At 57.9% G+C, this 18837-nt stretch overlaps 1 protein-coding gene across 50 annotated transcripts in view; it reads right to left on the bottom strand.

The window, feature by feature from the left end:
• The window catches only part of CELF4 (CUGBP Elav-like family member 4), a 312480-nt gene that overhangs the window by 69219 nt on the left and 224424 nt on the right, over positions 1-18837 (bottom strand). For 27 of the 50 annotated variants that reach the window (XM_061400431.1, XM_061400432.1, XM_061400434.1 and 24 more), the window contains exon 3: positions 6321-6399. In XM_061400431.1, coding sequence (XP_061256415.1) covers positions 6321-6399 — 79 coding nt within the window. The remainder of the gene's footprint in view (positions 1-6320; positions 6400-18837) is intronic. The other 23 variants (XM_061400437.1, XM_061400439.1, XM_061400440.1 and 20 more) reach the window with 1 other exon arrangement.

The raw sequence follows: 18837 nt of genomic DNA, 5'->3' as shown, positions 1-18837 counted from the left end.
AGCTTGGCTGTGGCAGAAATGAGGTGGTTCCTGGGGTTGGGGTCTCTGCCCAGCCCACCCCCACCCCCAGGGGAACCTCACCCAGGACCTTCTGCAGGGGTTCACACCTGCCTCCAAGCCTTTCCTGACACCTCCCCGCTTGAAACTGTACCTTGGGTCAGGTCATCTAGAGTAACACCGTTTTTTAAAACCTCGTTTCCTACCATCTTGGCATCATTCAGATGAATCCTCAAGATGCCGTGGCCCCTGGCCCCTAGTCTCATGTTTCGTGTACCCCTCCCGCCTGGGACCTGGCAGAACCCCGAGGGGCCTCTGTCTCCCTGGAAGCTTTGGTCGAGGGAGTCATTTGTTGCCTCTCGAGACTGGAAAATGGAAACTTCTGTATATTGAATTTTCCAAAAGCGCGGCCGTTTCATCTGCCGCTTGCGAAACTGCCTAACTAGAGTACGGGACTAAATAGCTAGAAAAGTCTGGACGTGAGAAACCCAGCATCAGGGGGTCAGCAGGGTGGCTCTGGCTCTCCAGGGTGCCAGGACCTGAAGGTGAGACCCACACCCCTCAGCTGGCCCCCCAGTGGACCCTCCAAGGCCTCCCAGCTGCACGTGGTCTGGGTCTGTTTAGAAATAAAATAATGCTCTGAGGAGAAATGAGGAACTTAATGGGATTTTAAAAGCGGCAGGAACTGATGGGGCTACAGATGGTGGAGGACCGAGTCAGCCCCGGTTTTGTGGCGGGGAATGTGGCCTCGGGGAGGGTCTCGGAGCCACATCCACGCATCAGGTCCAACCTCATTAGCTGGCCCAGCGGGACTCTGCTGCCGCGCGAGCGCGGGCCGAAGTGAGGGGCCCTGAAGATGCTGGTAAACGGACAGGAAGCAGCGAGAGGCTCAACGAGTCGCGTGGCTAAGCGACTGGCCTGCACCTGCTCTGCACGGAGTGGAAATGAACGTCTCACGGACGGGCTGTCACACTTGCCCCAACCTTCGTCCTGCCAGAGAGAGACTGAGACAGGCGGGGGCCCGGGCTGGTGGAGAGACCAGACGTGGGCCCCCAGGCTCCAAGTTTCCCTATGTGGGGGGTTCATGGCTGGGGCGCAGGGCCACTTCCTTTTTCCTCTCCGGAGCCTCCCCCAGGCCCTAAAGATGGCGGGAGACACAGGAGCTCAGCCTTCCTGCTGCGTCGCCGGTAGCCTCCCTTCCGTGATCGCAGGCCTCTATCCAGCCTCCCCTCTCCGGATCAGTCTAAGCTGCCCCTTTGCCTCCCTTGCTTGGATCTGATGAAGGCCCCCTCCGGAAAACACGCCCGATGGACCAGGGAGGGGCTGGGGGAGCCCCCTGGCTGTCCCGACACCGGCATGACCACGCCCCCAGTTCAGGCCTCACACTGGAGGCTGGAATGTGCCCCTGTGGTTTCCAGTTTAAGTCCTGGACGGGTGAGAGCGTGGCGGCCATCCCTCAAGGCGGCTCTCACCGTTGCTTCCGTCCGCCCTTCCACAAGGGCTCCTTGGTGCCTCCCTGCTCGCTCTGAGGGGGCAGCCCCCTGGGTCCCAGAGTCACCTCTTCCCCAGGTCTCCCTCCCAAGCCCTCTTGGTTTCTAACTTCTCCAACTCTTCAGCCTGACATCTCGCTGTTTCTTTTTTATTTTTCTTCCTGTCATTTCATGTTGATGAGATAAAACCCGATGACGAACCGTCTGGGCTCCGCCCCCAGTCACTGGATCCTGGGATGGAGTGGGGGAACACTCAGTTCCCGCCTCACTGGGAGCAGGTGTGGAGTTGGGTGTGTGTGGGTGCCTTTGTTGGTGTGGGTGTACAGCAGGATGGTGGGAAGGTGTGTTAGTGCACCCCGCTAAGGGCTTCTCCATACACGGCCTGGTTGAGGCCCCCGCTAGCTGAACCTCCTGACCTGTAGCTGGTTACGGAGAAGAGGTGGGCGCGGTTTCCGGTGATGGAGCCAAGCGTGGCAGGGGGTGAGATTCCTAGAGGACTGCTCATGTCTGCTGGGCTGTGTCTAGGAGGGGTGGGGTCAGGCCAATATCTACTCTGCTGGCTCGGGTCTCAGCCATTCCTTCCTTCCTCAAGAGCTCGACTTGCCTGCTGACTCTCTTGAGAGCCCTTTGAGGGGGGTGGACCCCAGCCCCAGCCTCCTCCAGCTCAGTCCAGGGAGTTCCCAAGCAGTTTTGTTGCCTGAGGCCAGGCTGCCTAGAGCCTTCTTTTCTGAAAGGAGCCCCCACATCCTGTCCACAGGAGCCTGGCTTGGTGGAGGGGGGCCCTGTCCTGTCCTTGGCCATAAGGCCCACCCTGGACTGAGAGCGGGTGGATGGGAGGGGTCAGCGCTGTGGGCAGCACCCTGTGGGCATCACCCCTGAAACTGAGAGTGACTCGGAGAGGCCGGAGGGCCCCTGAAGCCATGGAGACGCTGACTAAAGCAGCTCTCAGGGCGGGTACGTCGGTCTGCTGGGAGACCAACGTCTATATTTTAATTCTACCTGGGTTGGGACATCGCGGGGCATGCGCAAGGAAGCATCCTGGCCTCTGAGATGTCAGGGCAGGTACCAGTGGCGGGGCGGGGGTGGGGGTGGCGGGGGGCCCACCTGTGTTTCGCTGTTCCCAACCTGCCTCACTCCGCTGGTGAATGAACGGGCTTGCTTCTGTGGGGCTGGGGGTGAATCTGAGCTGAATACAATTTGCTCCAGGAAGCTCTGTGGGGTTAACAGGATCTTCCTTGCAGTCGGGTTGGCTCCTCCCTTGGTTTTCTTTCACAGCTGGAACCCTGGCTCTTGGTATTGGGGCTGTCTCCTCTCCTGCCCAGGGATATTAGAGCTCTGATGCCCTCTCTCTGCCTGGTCCCCACACGGCGTTAGTGGCTCCTGTTTCTGACCGAGACACGCGCACCACCCTGGCCCTGAGCTCGGGGCTCCATTTTCACTTCGTGCCCTCCCTGTCTCCTGCCACGTCTACACCTCTTGGTCCAGTTTTCACCTCTGGGAAGCCCTCCCTGCTTGCTCCTCAATGAGCTCTCTTTTCTCTGACCCCTGCAGTCCTGGTCGCTCACGTCTTAAGGGTACGTCCGGGAGCTCCTTGTCCAGCCGGGACCTGCCTCCCTCACCTGGGACCCTGCTCCTTGCCCCTTATTTACTTTGAGAATGAGCCCAGAGGTAAGACAAATGCCCGTGGCACCTTCCCATTGTCCCCGGAGTCCGAAAGATTATCCTAGGAGTCTGAGGAATGCAGAGCATCTGGGTTCTGGTGACTTACAGGCAGGGCTTTGAATTTTGGCTCGGCCACCACATAGCTATGTAATCTGAAACAAGTTACGTGGCCTCTCTGGGCCTTCGTTTGTACCTTTAAGCGGGGCCAAACTTCCACCTCCCAAAGTTGTTGTATGGGTTAAATGTGTGCGTTTAAAATCCCAGCCTTTGGGAATTCCCTGGCAGTCCAGTGGTTAAGACTGTCTGCTCTCACTGCCAAGGGTCTGGGTTCAATCCCTGGCCAGGGAACTAAGATTCCACAAGCTGCAAGGTGCCTCCAAAAGAAAAATAAATAAAATAAAATAAATGCCAGCCCTCAGTGGGTGCTCTGTAAACACCAGCTTCCCTGGGAAGTGAGCTCTCTCGTCCTTGGGTGAAGACGTGGAGGCCCAGAGAAGCGGTGTCCAGGCCAGAGCTCATTTTGCACAAAGATGGGGCTAGAACCCAGGACCAGAACAAGAACCACCATCCTGTACTCTTCCTGGGGAGCCCCGGCCAAGCACCTAGCCTGTGTAACCCGGGATGCAGAGAGCCAGGGTGGGGATAAACCTGCCTCTCCCTGCAGGACCCCTTCCTCTCGCCCCCACACCTATGCCCCCAAGTCTCCCCGGCTCCCGGCCTTCTTCCCTCCTTCCTGCTTTCCCCCAGGCCTCCCTCCGCCTTCTGCCCCTTCCCCTTCTCCTTTCTGGGCTCTTCCTTTCCTGTTGGATTTCTCCTCCCCTCCCCCTCCTACCCCTGCCTCCATCTCCCGTCTCCTGTTCCCATTTCTTTCATGTTTGTTAATACCCACCTCTCCCCCATTCCCCTCCCTCCACAGAAGAAGTATTTAATGGATATTAAATTATTTTAAACTTTCTTTTTTTCCAAAGAGCTTGGTGATGATGCTGACTCAGGATCATCTCACTGTCTAATATTGAATATGCAATTAATAGATAGATGTTTAGGTTTGGCTCTCTTTCCCCTGCCCACCCCCACCCCCTTGCTACCGCAGGAAGGATAAAAAAGCTGATTAATCTGGTTTGGGGCAAGTGTCAACGCGGGAGATATATGGGAGAAAGGAGATGAGGTTAGCAACTTGGAGTTGGAAGGTGGCTGCCTCCAAGGCAAGTGAGGGAGAAATGGTTTGTGTTGGAGCTCAGCAAGGCAGGCCTCGCGACACCTGGCTGTGAGCCTGGTGTTAACCGGCGGGACTCTGAGCTGGTGGTGTGGTGGAAGGCCCTCCCCGCACTGGGCCTTATTCCGGCCACTCCACCTCCCTAGATGTGGAATGTCCCTTCCTTCAATCAGCTCAGGTGCCACCTCCTCTGAGGCCTCTGGCTGCCCCCACCTTGGGGACCCCTCCTCTGGGCATGTGGGTGCCGCCTGCCGTCCGAGCTCCCTCCCTTACTTGATGGCTCTCCCCCAAAGGGCCGGGGTCTCTGCTGCCTCCATGAGGCCCCGCCGCATGGCGGGGGCATTGCTGGAGGCCTGGCCCTGGCTGTTTGAGGAGCCTCTGTGTGCAGAGAAAGGCGAGTAACTGGGCTGCCAGGAGGGGGCAGGAGCCAGCAGTGTGAATCAGGTAGTCTCTACAGCACAAACCCTTCACATCTGAACCATTTCTGCTCTCCAACTGACCTGTCTCCACCTCCATGATAGGGGTCCCCAGGACGGGACACTCTCAGGGGGCCACAGGGACGCGGGCCTGTGCCATGGGGCATGGGGCTTCTTTGGGTAGCACCAGGACACCAGTTGGGCTTGTTGGGCGTGCTTCGAGGCCTGGGTCCGGAGGGCCACAGAAGCCTTATAACCAGGTAGGAGCCCTGCTGGGCCCCCTGAGGGCAGCGACCTATGCTGGAGGGACCCTAGACATCCCCCCAGGGTGGGCAGGCGACCTGTGGCCACACTACAGGACAAGGAGCTCGACTCTGAATTTTGCAAGTAGCTTTTGTCTATTTGACGTCGGGCTCTTAATTTCCTGGAAAATTTGGGGGGAGGGAGGGGGAGGGAGAGAGAAGTTCCTCAGTGCCCAGCTGAGCTGAGCTGAGAGTGACTGTCCAGGCCCAGTCAGGGAGGGCCCAGGGGCAGAGGGCGCTGGGTAGGCATGGAGTGGTCACGGTGCCTGGTCAGAACCTGGGATGGTGGGTGCTTGACAGAGGAAGCTGGAGCCTGGCCTGGTCTGGCCTGTGTACAGTGGGGCTGAGGCCACGCTAGTAAGAGAGGACAGAGCCTCCCCTTGGGGAGCGGGGGCCTGCGTCTGTGGGTGAAGCTGTGTGTGTCCTTCTGCTCTGGCCCCTTCCAGACATCGGCCTGTCTGCCTGTATCTAGGTCCAGCATCTTGGCCAGAGCGGCCTCACACCCCCAGGGGCAGCCCTCCTCAGACTTGCCCATTCTGGCCTGAGTTTCCCACCACAGGTGTGTGCTAAGTCACTTCAGTCGTGTCCAACTCTTTGCGACCCTATGGACTGTAGCCCACCAGGCTCCTCTGTCCATGGGATTCTCCAGGCAAGAATACCGGAGTGGGTTGCCGTGCCCTCCTCCAGGGGGTCTTCCCCACCCAGGGATCAAACCTGCGTCTCTTCCATCTCCGCACTGGCTGGTGGGCTCTTTACCGCTGGCGTCACCTGGGACGGCCAGGGAAGGATTGAAGCACATATCCTCCCTTCCATCCTGAAGCCCTTTCGGCCAGTCCAGTCCCATCACAGTGGGGTTTTCCTTCCTGACACGGAGGCGGGCCTGCCCTTCCGGGTGTCTTAAAGGGGGCAGTGGAGCGCCCAGGACATCCTGCCCATTGACTCACAGAGAGGAAGGAACCCCAGCAAAATGCAGACCCCAATCCACTCTCCTCCTCTTCAGTTGGTCCCCACACCAGCCACCCAGGGCTCCAAAGCCCCGTCCCAAGCCCCAGTCACGAGGTCCTCAGGGGGCTGGAGGCGGCGGCAGGGAGTCGCGGCAACCCCCTCCCATGGTGGGAGTAGGGGTGGGAATGGAGGGAAAGGAAGGGCTGAGACAAGCGGGCCCTCGGGTGAAGCGGGAGGCGGGAGGGGAGAAGACGGGCCGGAGAGAAGGGAGGGGCAGAGACAAGTGGGCCCTCACGTGAAGGGGGCTGGCGCAGGCAGCTACTACCTCCTCGGCTCTCGCTGTCCGCCGGTTTCACCTGGATCGGCCGGTTCATCTGTAACAGAGCACAGGAGGGCAGCATTAGAGCAGGCGCGCCGGCACCCCGAGGTGCGCCGGTGTTCAAGGGACACAGCACACTGCTCACTCCACGGACGCCGACACCCACGGCCCCAGCACCCGCGCGGGACAAACGTGAGGGTCTCCACTAAAGCCCCGCCCCCTCCCCTCCCCAGTGCGGTCCCCACGACCCCCCTGATTTCAGGAGGGTGTCTCAGGACTGAAGACCCTGGGGTGTCCCCTGCCAGCCGTTAGCGGCTCTTGCTAACTGTGATGTCGGTCCACCCAGGACACAGCTGGCTTTGCCGAGCTGCTCTCTGGCCGAAACTGACTCCCGCCTAGGTTGGGGCCCTGCAGCGAGTGGCACCCCACCCCTGTGCCATCGACGCCGGCGGTTGGTCCCAGGGGTGCCTGAGGCTCCGGGTCTCGCAGTTCCCGGTTGGAGCAGAGCTCAGGGCTGGGGCTCCAGACGGCAGCCTAGCTGTCCCCTCGGTGGGGTGGGGGCGGTATGTGCGGGGTGGGCAGCTACTCGTCTCCTGTGACGTCCGGGTGCCAGGAGGACCACATGGGACGCCTGCCTCCCCATCTCCCAGCTGCCGGCCTCTCGGGAGGATCCATGCAATGCCTCGTTCAGGCCACTAGGGGGCTCGCAACTCCAAGGATCCAAGGCTCTGCAGCCTGTTTTTAATCCTCCTGCTGCCGGAGGCATAGGATGGGCTAGGAGGCCCTGAGGTCCCAAGATATTTCAGACAATAAAAACGGGAGGAATCGCGCAAATGGAATCGAACTTTGTGTCTCTGCCCGTGCTTCTGCGTGTCACGTACCTCCCTGATCCCTCATTCTACCTACATTTCTCTCCCAAATGCACCCCGAGAGGCAGACAGGTACTAAACGCCCCATTTGACAGATGCAGAAGCCGAGGCGGGGCGCCTCGTGACAGGATGTGGCTGGGAACCCGGGTCTGCCAGGGCTATTTGGGGGGCTTTTGTTCTGTACCAGGTGACTTTTCATTGGCACTTCCCCTCGTGTCCGGAGGAGGCTGGACTAGCCCGTGGCAAGCTTCCTCCTGGTCTAGGATTCTGAGCAAGTTTTGGCTGCGTCAAGACAACTTGGTGGGGGAGCGTGGGGGCCCATGACTCAGCAAGGTGAAGAGGAAGCCGGGGAAGGTCAGAGTCACTCGAGGAAGGACAGAGGCGGGAGGCAGGGCACGGAGCAGAGGACCAGGAAGCGCAGGTTGCCGGGGGCAAGAGAGGATGCTGGGAGGCCGGTGCACTGAGAGGGCTGGGTGCCACTGTTTGCTCGGAGGTCCCCACTTGGTGCCCCCTGTGGAGCTGAGGGAAAGGAAGGTGCTGGGTGCGCAAGCTCTGCCAGCAGAGTTAAGCGTGCGGTACAGGGACCTCCAATCACAGGGAGAAGAAAGAGGGCTATAAGGCAATTCCCAGCTTCCTTTCAGGGGCCCTGGCTCCCCCATAAACCACCTCCTTTCCAGTCCTTGAGAAAAAGATCCAGGAGGCAGAGCAGGCATCTGACTGTGGGAGAAGGGCTCTCCCCCTGGTTTCCATTCTATGCCTTCAGAGGCTCCACACCCAGCCCTTTCCGGGGCTCTCCCCGCTTCTGGAACACCACTTCCCCCTGGTTCACACCCCCCCCACCCAAGAGCTGCAATAGGCTCTTACTCCAGAAAAGCCCCACGGCTGACCTGGACCCAGTTCTGGCCATTGCACTCTCCTGGGTGAATTTCTATGGCTTTCTTGCTTATGTAATTTTTATAATTCTCTGAGAAAGGTATTATTCTCTCTTTTTCCAATGAAAAGCTAAGCCCCGGGAGTGGGAGGTCTGGGATGCAGCCAGGGTTGGTAGGCATGGAGCTAACACGAGGGTGGGTTGGTCTTGGTATATTTCATCGCATTTGACCTCAAGCTGCTGTGGAAGGGGGGCTTCCCAGGTGGTGCAGTGGTAAAGAATCCACCTGCCAAGGCAGGAGATGCACGAGACATGGGTTTGATTCCTGGGTTGAGAAGATTCCCTGGAGTAGGAACTGGCAACCCACTCCAGTATTCTTGCCTGGAAAATCCCATGGACAGAGGAGCCTGGAAGGCTACAGTCCATAAGTCACAAAGAATTGGACACGACTGAGTGAGCACACACTGCCCCGCTGCTCTGGAAGGAGGGGACGAAGGGAAGATGTCCTTCTGGTGAGGGGCGAGTGGGCCATCATATTGACTAGAACTTCCTCAGCCTAGCCCCCCAAATCTGGCCCCCACCACCTCTTGTATCATTCCATTCCTCACAGCCCAGCCCTTTTTTCCCCCTGTGTGTTCCTTTGGCCTGAAAACCTCTCTCACAGCCCCACCAGCCCCTTGCCCTTGACCCTGAAGTCTTCCTGGTACTCCAGGGGGAAAGGCCCTGCAGGAATTCTCCCTTTTCCATATAGACGGTACAGTCAAGGTTGGGCACTGACTTGCAAGGGGGCTACTGCCCTGCTACACCTACAGGAACACAAACAGCTGCTCCAAAATTATATTGTCGGACTATCATCACTTCCCACAGGGTGTATGCAATTAGAGATCCTTTAGCCAAGGAAGCGGAGTTTTGGAGAGGTTAAGAAGCCTGCCTGAGGTCACACAGGTGGTCAATGGTGATCAAGATGAACCCAGGACTCTGGACACTGGCCTTCGTGTTCAAAGATGCTGGAAACCAGGCCTGACAGGCTTGGGGAAGGTCTGGGAAAGTTCAAAGCAGAAGAGCAGGGAGCAGGTGGGAAGGGCGGTGGGGTGATTCAGGCTTCTCCAGTGAGGACTGGGGGTGAGCAGGGGCAGGCAGAGGTGTGTGCACCAGAGTTAGCCGAGCTCTGCGGCTGTGGAGACGAGGGAAGGAGGAGCCCACACAGGAGACTTCATCCCTGGGGCCAGAGCGGGCCCAGGCCAACCCCGAAAGCTTAGATCAGGGGACCTGAGAGGCTGCCTTCCCTGGCATCTTGTTTCTGAAGGTGGGGACCTTGCATGAAGCCCCGCGGCAAGCCTTCTCTTTGTGCGAGCAGAGGGGGTTAGTCCTACGGATTGACAAGGGCTGAGGCTGGGGAAACTGTTTCTGTTATGAGGGGACCCATTTTCCATGGTAAAGTAAACAAGACGAATGTATTCTGCCTGTGCGTGGAGTCTCCCCCCATGCAGGGGTGCCCCACCCTCAGGCAAGCAGCCACCGGCCCACTGTCCTTGGTACCTGGGTGCTTATGAATGCTGTACCCCAGGTCATGGACTCAGGCTTGGTTCCCTTCGGCCCTCTGCTGCCCCCGCCACGAGCCCTCCCTGAGCCGGCCAGCCCCAGACGGTGCTCCCAGACCCCTCCATCGCTGGCATCCTGGCAGCAGGGACCAGGGGCTTGTCCAGCCTCCCACCTGCCCTCGGCCGTGGGCCAGGCACCCGTGGTGGTGGAGCAGAATTGACTTGGCTCCCGTGGACCTGTGGCTCCCGGGGTCATATTTCATATCCCATTACGATCTAGGGATGGTCAGCATCCACACAGCCTTCACGGGGATGTCAGGGAGTGCCTGGCTAGATGGAGAGAGAAAATATGGCCTGTGCTTTCTTAATTCTCAGCAGAAATAAAGTGTCAGGATCAGTCGGAAAGATTTCTTAGCAGGCTCTGTACCGATGCCTCGGGCCTAAAGGGAGACCTCCCTTCTTTGGCCAGTGTCTCTCTTCCCTGTTCCAGACTCAGGCCTTGTCTCAGCCTGCCTCTGTCCTGGGGAGAGGAGGCCAGACCACGCTGCAGAGATGGCTTTGTGAGGCATGACTGGTGCGGAGGGGGAGAAAGGATACTGGGAGGAAGGAAGAAGGGGTGGTGGCCACTTCCTTGCCCTTCTGACTTTGACTATGGCCTCTGGATCTCAGCCATATGAGCCCCAGGGCGTCCCTTGTAAGTGAATGCCGAGGATGCTGGAGCCTAAGTCTCTGTGTCTTTCCTTCAACCCATCCCTTGCTCCTCTGTCCAGCCATCCCTCTCAGCCATGATATTGTCCTTCTGGGTGGGCCTGGGGCTGGAGGCAGGGTCATCAGCCTGGAGGTCATCACCCCATTCCCCCTGTGGCCTTCAGCACAGGTTGGGTCTCCTGATATCTGAGCTGGGCTGCCCGCATGAAGTCAAGCATGAAGCCACCTTCATGCTTCCAGGGTCAACCCTTCTGGAGACATTGCTAACTTTTGTTGTCATCGACTACATTCCTGCTTCCAGCCCGGGGGGCACCCTCAGGGGGAGCGGGTGGTCCTGGCCCAGGACTGGGGCCCTCCCTGTCCTGCTGTAGCCAAGGGTGGGCGGCAGGGCTCCTTCCCTCCCAGGCCCCTTCTGCTCTGGCTGGGTGTCCCATCCCCCTCCCCATCTCTGCCACTTTTTGCGTCAACACATATCCATGCATTAAACAAGACATTCCATTAATTTCTTCATCATCATAACTTAAGCTGGGACATACCCTTTAAATATTCATTCAGCTATGAAAACTGGGCATTAAAATTTTAATAATGTCAAGCTCATTTGAACCGAGCTCCTTGGGGACGATTACGATACAATTAGAATAAATATGATGATTGAGCTAGTCCAAAGGCTTCACCTGTCTGTCCAGCGTGGGTCCCCGTGGAAGGAGAGGACTGTGGCCAGTGGGCAGATAAAAAGACTGACGGATAGGCCAGCCAGATCTTTCCTAACTTTCCCTCTAGCCCTCCCACACCCCGCTCGTCTCTGCTCTGGGGGCCCACACGGTCCTCCCACTGACCTCTGCAGCTCTCTGCCGCCCCCTGTGGGCCAGGGTGCTGGGCCTTCCCTCTGGACCTGGGAAGCCAGCCCTGATTAACCATTGTGGTTCCAGTCACCCTTTCCTTTGTCTTCCTGGTACAACTCCAGCTGTGCTTCTGGGCTTGTTCCTTTGTGGCAGCCATGCCCCTGTCTCTGTGTCTCTTCTCCCCAGCCTTGCAAGGGGCTCCGAAAGGCTGGGATGAGACCACACCAGAGCAGGGCCAGCCTGCATCACGGGCCCCTGAGTGCCCACAGGTGTTCAGCCACCAGACCAGAGAGGGGCTATCTTCACCCGGCTTCGCTTCTGCTATGACCACCTTCCTGAGGGCTGGCATGGAGGTTTTGCGGGGAGAGCTGAGCCCGCCCCCACCCCCAACCCCATGTCCCTTACTGTCCTGCCCTTGTCTAAGACAATGCTGGCAAGGGCCGGGGACATTCAGAACTTGCCCTGCTTCACTGGGACAGCCCTGACTGCCCACAGCATCCCTTGGGCTCCCTGCCCCTGAGCTGGGTCCCCTTCCACCTGTCTTCTCAGAACCCCGAGCCCTCTGCTTCATACCAGGCCCCAGTGAGCTGACCGAGATATGTCTCAGAAATAAAAAAAGAGCCTGGAAAGCTCCCTGTCACCCCTCCAAAAAAAATTAAAAAGGGAAGTGAAAGTGTCAATAGCTTGGTCGTGTCCAGCTCTTTGTGACCCCATGAACTGTAGCCCTCCAGGCTCCTCTGTCCATGGAATTCTCTCAGTAAGAATAGCGGAGTGGTTTGCCATTCCATCCTCTGGGGGATCTTCCTAACCTAGGGATTGAACTCAAGTCTCCTGCATTGCAGGTGGATCCTTTACCATCCCAGCCACCAGGGAATGGTCACCCACACCCTCCTTCTCCTCAACAAGACTTCCTGTCCTTCCAGTAAGACTTCACTGGTTAGCTCTAAGCCCCCCGGCCACACGTGGCCTATACTACTCTCTCTCTTGTGTGTGTGTGAGTGTGTGTGTGACAGACTGGGACAGACACTTGTTTCTCAAACAACAGCAGGGACCTGATTTCCTATTCACAGACTCCCAGACCCTAACTCAGGACTCTTGTCTCCTGGAGTGTGTGTGAGTGTGTGTGTGTGTACACATGTGCACCCACACCCATGCTTGGGTAGTACTTGTGTGACATCACAGACCTCAGGAAGGAATGCCTTCAGGTTGGGGATGGAATTAAATGAGGGAGAATGACTGCAGTGGCCTCAAAAGCGTCAGCTTCCATGTTCTTCGCCGATCTGTGGGCCAGAAGAGGTCTGGGCCAGCGCCCTGCCTGAGGCTGGGGGTGGGGGAGGGCGGTGGGGGTGGCAGGGTCACTGTGGTGGCCTATGGAGATGGCCAGCGTGCTCTCCAGTGGCAGCTGAGCCCCTGGGTGTACTTGCAGGGTGGGTGACCAAGCCTCAAAGCCAAGGGTCCTTTCTGGCTCCTTTCGGGGTGTGCGGGTACCTGGTGGTACGCTGTTCCCTGCTCACCCGAAGGGCTCACATCTCCCCAAAACGGGAAATCATCGGTAATACTGACTCTTCTTGTCCAAACCTGCAGCCTGCACTGGAGGCAGCTCTTGGCTGTGTGTGGGTCCACCCGCTCCCCAAACCTGGCCCCTACTCTTCCTCTGTCCCCGTCTGCTCTCATCTGCCCAGAGACCTCAGCTTTTACGCTGTCTGTCCCCCACCCTAGCACACACGATGGCCGTGGAAATGGTGAAGAAGCAGACCCTGCGTTCTGGGCTTGTTCGGATATCTGTGCCCCAACCCGAGTGGCATCGCTGCTCTGGGAAGAGAGACAATTTGTAGGGCTCAAGAATCTACCTTCAGTGCTGGAGACCCAGGTTTGATCCCTGGATTGGATCCCTGGGCTGGGAATATCACCTGGAGAAGTGAATGGCCACCCACTCAAGTATTCTTGCCTGGAGAATCACATGGACAGAGGAGCCTGGCGGGCTACGGTCCATGGGGTTACAAAGAGTCGGGCACGACTGAGCGACTAACACTTTCACTTATTCAAAAAGCAAGGGAAAAGGCATCATTAGAGCACTAAAATATAAAGGTTTCCCTTTCTTTTATGGTTTCTATCTTTCTTGACTTGTCATGGTATTTTTTTTTTTACTCAGCTATTTGATGTAATTTTAAATAAAGAAAAATATAAAATTTAAAGTATTAGCATGGATTCTACCATTCATCTTTATTTTGTGTGATGCCAGTTTTAAATGCAAACATCAGAACATTTAACTCCTATGCAGAATCACCAAAATTATACAATTTCGTTTTTGTGGCTCATGCCTGGAGGGTGCCTTGAGGAGAGAAATGTAAGCTAGACTCAGGAAGGTTAAGAAGAAAGAGAAGGTCCCCTCAGGCATGGAGACCCTCAGAGGAACCCAGACCTGTGCTGTATCCTGGGGGTAGACTGGGCTCCCCTTTCCACTGACTCCAGACCAACCTGGTGCAACCAAGCTCAAGGTGGGCCCTGGGAACTCAGGCCAGACTTCACTTCTGCCCACGGCCCCTCTGCCTTAATCCACATGGGCAGGTGACCCTCAAGAGTATTTTAAAGTCTGTTTCAGAGATGCATTAGTCACCTGCTATGACAAGGGCTCTGTTGACCGGACAGACATGTCACAGCGCTGCAAGCCCAGGGGGCCACAGGGAGAATGGGCCTGACCCGACCCTCCCTAAACTCCACCCAAGCCATTGCTGGCTGGCCTAGAAAGCAGAGTGATTGCACGTGGGGACCAGGATGTATGTGGATCAGGCAGGGGGGAGGCAGAGTTGATCATAAGCAGAGTCCTCAAGCCCCCCTACACGAGCTTCTTCACGCCATGGACGACACTTACAAAACCCAAGTTCAAGGATAACATTATAAGAATTTCAAGGTGGCAACTGCAGAGCACTAAACCCCAAGGATGGGACCCTTCTGAGGGTGGAGGCCTGGGTGACAGCACAGGGCGGGGGCTGCCCGTGAGGCTGCCCTGAACATGGTGCCTTTCTGCGTCCCCATCACCTTGCAAGCTTATCTCCAGGCATCAGACATTTCCTTGACCATAACGTGTTTTCAGGTGGAACTGTGCACAAGCTCCAGAAACAGTGTTACTCAAAGATTTATCTCTTAAAGATGACCTCTGGGTAATTTGTGGAGGATAGACAGAATTTCCAGCCTCTGGTATAAATGAGGAGGCAATCATCCAGTATGGATAGAGAAGAGAACCCCTGAATGGGACCGCGGGGACCACGGGTGGGCTGCTCTTCAGCGACCCTGCCCTCCACCTGGATTTTGCCTTTGCCGCACTTGGCAATTCATAATGAACAAATTAATGAATGGAGGGATTGTTTGTTTAAAGCCCCAGAGGGCAGATTTTGAATCCCAGGCTCCTGGATTCCCCGGGCTGTGCAGAGTAGGCCCTCAGTAGCCTTGGAAGGAAAGAATGAATCCCTTGCCCCGGGGCTCCTGAAGTCCCCTCGAGACATGGAAGGGGCCTGGCAGAAGTGGCACACACTATTTGCAGCTTGTTGTAAATACACTGTTTTAATTACCTCCTTAATAAATTGCATACGGTTCGCTCCATAGAGAGGGGTGAGAGAGTCAAGGGATCCTGTTGGCTGTCATCATAAAGTTTTGATTCAAGGACATCCAGCAGTGATTGCATAAGTGACACGCGCCTTTGCTGAGCCCCTGATCATGGGCCAGACTCTGAGGTGACTCTGGCCAGGCCAGACGGTGGCACCGTTCCCAGGGCATGAGGGCAGGCCACCAGTCCATCTGTGGGTGCAGGGCGCTTGCTGCCTGGCCACCCCCACAACGCCTCCTTCAGGTCTCAGCTCCCCAGCCCCCACCTTGAAGGGTCCCGTCAAGCTCCCCTTTCTTCACTGCCTTCCCACAACCTAGGACAGTTATGAACCAGCACGGTTCTCAATTTGTAGATTTGTTTGTTTAACGTTGTCTCCTCTTTATGAGGAAAGGCCCACACAGTTCTGTTCCCACAGCACCCGGCACACAGTAGGTGTTCAGATGCTCACGGAGCAAATGGATGAAAAATCAGAGTGTGAGTTGCTCAGTCATGTTCCACGCTTTGCCACCCCATGGACTGTAGCCCACCAGGCTCCTCTGTTCATGGAATTCTCCAGGCAAGAATACTGGAGTGGGTAGCCATTCCCTTCTCCAGGGGATCCTCCTGACCCAGGGATCGAACCCAGGTCTCTTGCATTGCAGGCAGATTCTTTACCATCCGAGCCGCCAGCAAATGGATGACCGAACCCTCTAATGCACCTTTCTCCAGCATCGCTCCCTCCTGCCTCAGCCACGCCCTGGTGGCAGGAGGGTCCAGAGGCCAGAAGTGGTCACCCGCCGAACAGCCCTATTTCTGGTCCAGAGAGAAAGGCCTTTAATCCTCCCTCCTCCAGCAAAGTGGCGATGTTGTACCTCTGGATTAGGAAGGGTTTACTGAAGCGGTGATCATGGTTTAGAGAGACAGCCAGTGAGCGCAGACCAGACAGAAGAACCCGGAGGTTATTGTTAAAATATGCAAATCCACAGCCCATTGAAATGCAAACCCTCCAGATAAGATTTTTAATAAATCTGGTTCTGCTCCCACTCCCCGCTTCCAGGAGGCCATCTGATGCTTGTTGGGTCAGGCATGTAGGCCCTGTCAGCTCTTCACCCCTCTCCTCGTTTAGATGGTCCAGCTCACGGCTGCCCCTAAAGTGGTGGTGGTGGGGGGGGGAGCGCCTGCCAGCAGAGGCCCCTGGCCTGTCCCTTGACAGAACACGGGAGGTCACTTCCGGGTCACCCGTAGGGACATCGCACCCTCATCCTCACCTTCAGCCTCACCTCCACTCATCCATCTGAAAAACAGAGTCCCAAGCCCTTGCGCCCTCTGCCAGGGGGACTGCCATGCGGGTCCCCCCAGGCACGCCTCTCACTCTGCCAGTCGTGGCCTCTGGATTCACTGTGGTCTGCTGCCCTCCAAAGTGGCCTTTGAGGGGATGAAGGAGAGCGATAGGGAAGCAGCACAGGAGCCCGAGTGTCTTAACGACCGTCAGGACAGGAGTGTGAGCTATGTGTGCTCCATGTGCCTGGATGGAAGACGGGGAGGCACGCGCGACCCTGGCGGGGGACACTTCTCAACTCCAGACCCGGGGCTGACCACACGCATAGGCTTACCTCCCTCCATCCTCTGGGACACCAGATAAGCCAGGGGAACAAAACTCAAGGGGTGGGGAGGGTGTGTGTGGGGGCAGGGGTTCAGGGCAGGAACAACCGCGGGCCACGCGGTGGAGTTCGGAGAAGAGCCAGCCGGGTGCCTGCCAGAAGGGACTGCGATGTGCAGACAGGTCAGGTGGACGCAGGAGGGTCTGAGCCTGTGCTGTGGGCAGTGGTGTCTGCTCCCCACTCCACCCGGTCGGGTTTTGGCAGTGACAGCATTCCACCAAGGCCGCGCTGGGAAAGAGCAAGGGCGCAGCGCGGGCACAGGGCAGTGGCGCCCGATCCGGGTGGACGTTTAGATCAGGAACTGCCAGCGCTGTCTCGGCATCGGGTCTCCTCCCCATCTGCGGGCAGGTGGGGGGCGGGGGGAGAGCTCACTCCCGCAGTGAGGGGGTGGGGCAGGACGCGGGAGTCTGTGCAACCGGCACATCCTCCGTGGTCCAGCCCCACAAACAGGCCCCCGGCAGTTGCATAGCAACAGGCTGCTCTGCTCCGCAGTGTCCAGCGAACAGCGGCGGCGCTGAAGGAGCCTATTGGTGGGACTGCCTGGGGCGGCCCCCTCCCCTCCCCTCTGCTTTCTTCTCTCTCTCCCCCGCCTCTCTCCCAGCCTCCGCCCTCTCCGCTCTCTGGAATCTAAGTTTACAGAACGCTTTCCCCTCACCCACTGGGTACAAACAAAGGAGGTGCCACCTCCCCTGGGCCGGTCAAAGGTCTCTCCAGCTTGTTTCCAAAGGGAGGGGCTCCCCATCAGCTTCTTAGTTTTCCTTGTCCCCCCGCCCCACCCCCGACCACTGCCCGTGGGGTGGGGGTTAGGTCCCCTCTGCGTGGGGGGATGCTTCTCGGGGCTGTGGCAGGTGAGGCTGGGGGAGGGGGCGCAGTGAGAGATCCCGGAGATGCAATAGAGAGGGTGGACTCAGCCCCTACCCAGCGGGCAGGGCTTCCCAGGTCCACGCAGCCAAGGGCAGCCTGTCTCTTTGTCTCCAAGCCCCGCGTCCGTCTCACCCGCTCCCACCAAGGCGCCGGAGCTGCCCTGGCAAGGGTGGGAGGACCCTTGTGGTCCTAATTACCGTCAGCTGCCGTGGAAACGAAGCTCATTAGCCTGCAGGGCCAGGCTGGGTCGCTAACCCTCTTCAGGGTGGGGGTGAGGGGTGTGATTTTTTTTTTTTTTAAACAGGAGTGGATAGATGGATAATTCTCGATGAAACGAGCCCTGACTTCTTTGGGAGGCCTGGATATCGGTCCTAGCTCTGCCACCTACTTGTGCCATGTGGTGGGACTGTTACTTGACCTCTTAGGGTCTCATCCCCAGAGTGTGGAGAACCCCGCAGCTGTGAGGCTCTTAGCACAGTGCCCAGCGCCTAGTAGGTGCTCAGCAAACCCACGATAGCACCCCCTTCCCTCACCCGATTCCTCATCCCCCACAGCCTCTCCCCGACCAGCCGGCTCTGCCCTGATCCCTGCAGAAGCAGGCACAGCAAGCCTTCCCGGGAGCCCACTGCCCAGCCTGCAGAAGGGCCTTGCTGAAAGGCCTTCAAGCCCACCCTTCCTGGGCCACAGCCACGCAGGGTGCCTCCACCCTCAGCCCCTCAGCCCTGCACTTGGCCGGGACCCACCACCTGGAAGTCCCTTCTTTGGCTCCGCTCGGGCGGGGGCTCTTCGGTACCTGCTCCCACACCACAGCAGTGGGGCTTGCTCTTCTTGCAGGGGTGCCCCAGTTCTGCCCTGGCCAGCTCTAGTGACCAGAGAGGAAATGTTCCCAGCCTCCCATCCCCTCCTTTTCCTCTCATCAGCCGAGGTAGCAGAGCTCCATAGGGCAAGGCGAGCCCAGCACCCAAGGCTTCCCTCAGCTGTGCAGACCATCTGACCCTGAGCATGCACGCACCTCACCAGGGACCTCGGCTCGGGGGCTCTGGGCCTTCTACAGGCGGCTATGTCCAGCTGGGTCTGATCTTTCCCAGCCCACGTGGAACCACTGCCCTCCTGAGTTGGACCTAGCCTCCTCTGTGTGGGCAGGAATGAGAAGGGGAGTGGGCAGCCTGGCCCTGGGGGCTGGATGGAGACCCTGGCCTGTGTGACCCATGGCCCACCTTCCCTTCTGCTTCCCCAATCTCCCTGCAGCCCGCCCCTGAGTCTGATGCGCTGAGTCCTCCTCTACCACCTGCCCCACCAGGCCACCCTGGACTCTGGACCCTGCCGCGAGGTTCAGCACCCACCCCCGTGAGCAGAAAGGGGGCTTTCTGCATCGCTCTCCCCCAAACCGGGACCCCTCCTCCCTGTCTCACAGGGCTTAGTCTCAGGCCTGGAGGGACAGTCCCTAAGCAAGATAAAGGAAAAAAACAAAGCCCACACCACGAAAGTGACAAATCTAGAGGAAACTGCTCTTAGTCCCACACCACAGTCTGACAATGCCAGCCAAGTGCAAAC

The sequence above is a fragment of the Bos javanicus genome, chromosome 24, assembly GCF_032452875.1.
Source record: "Bos javanicus breed banteng chromosome 24, ARS-OSU_banteng_1.0, whole genome shotgun sequence".
NCBI classification, from domain to species: Eukaryota; Metazoa; Chordata; class Mammalia; order Artiodactyla; family Bovidae; genus Bos; species Bos javanicus.
This window is presented reverse-complemented; position numbering and strand designations above follow the sequence as displayed.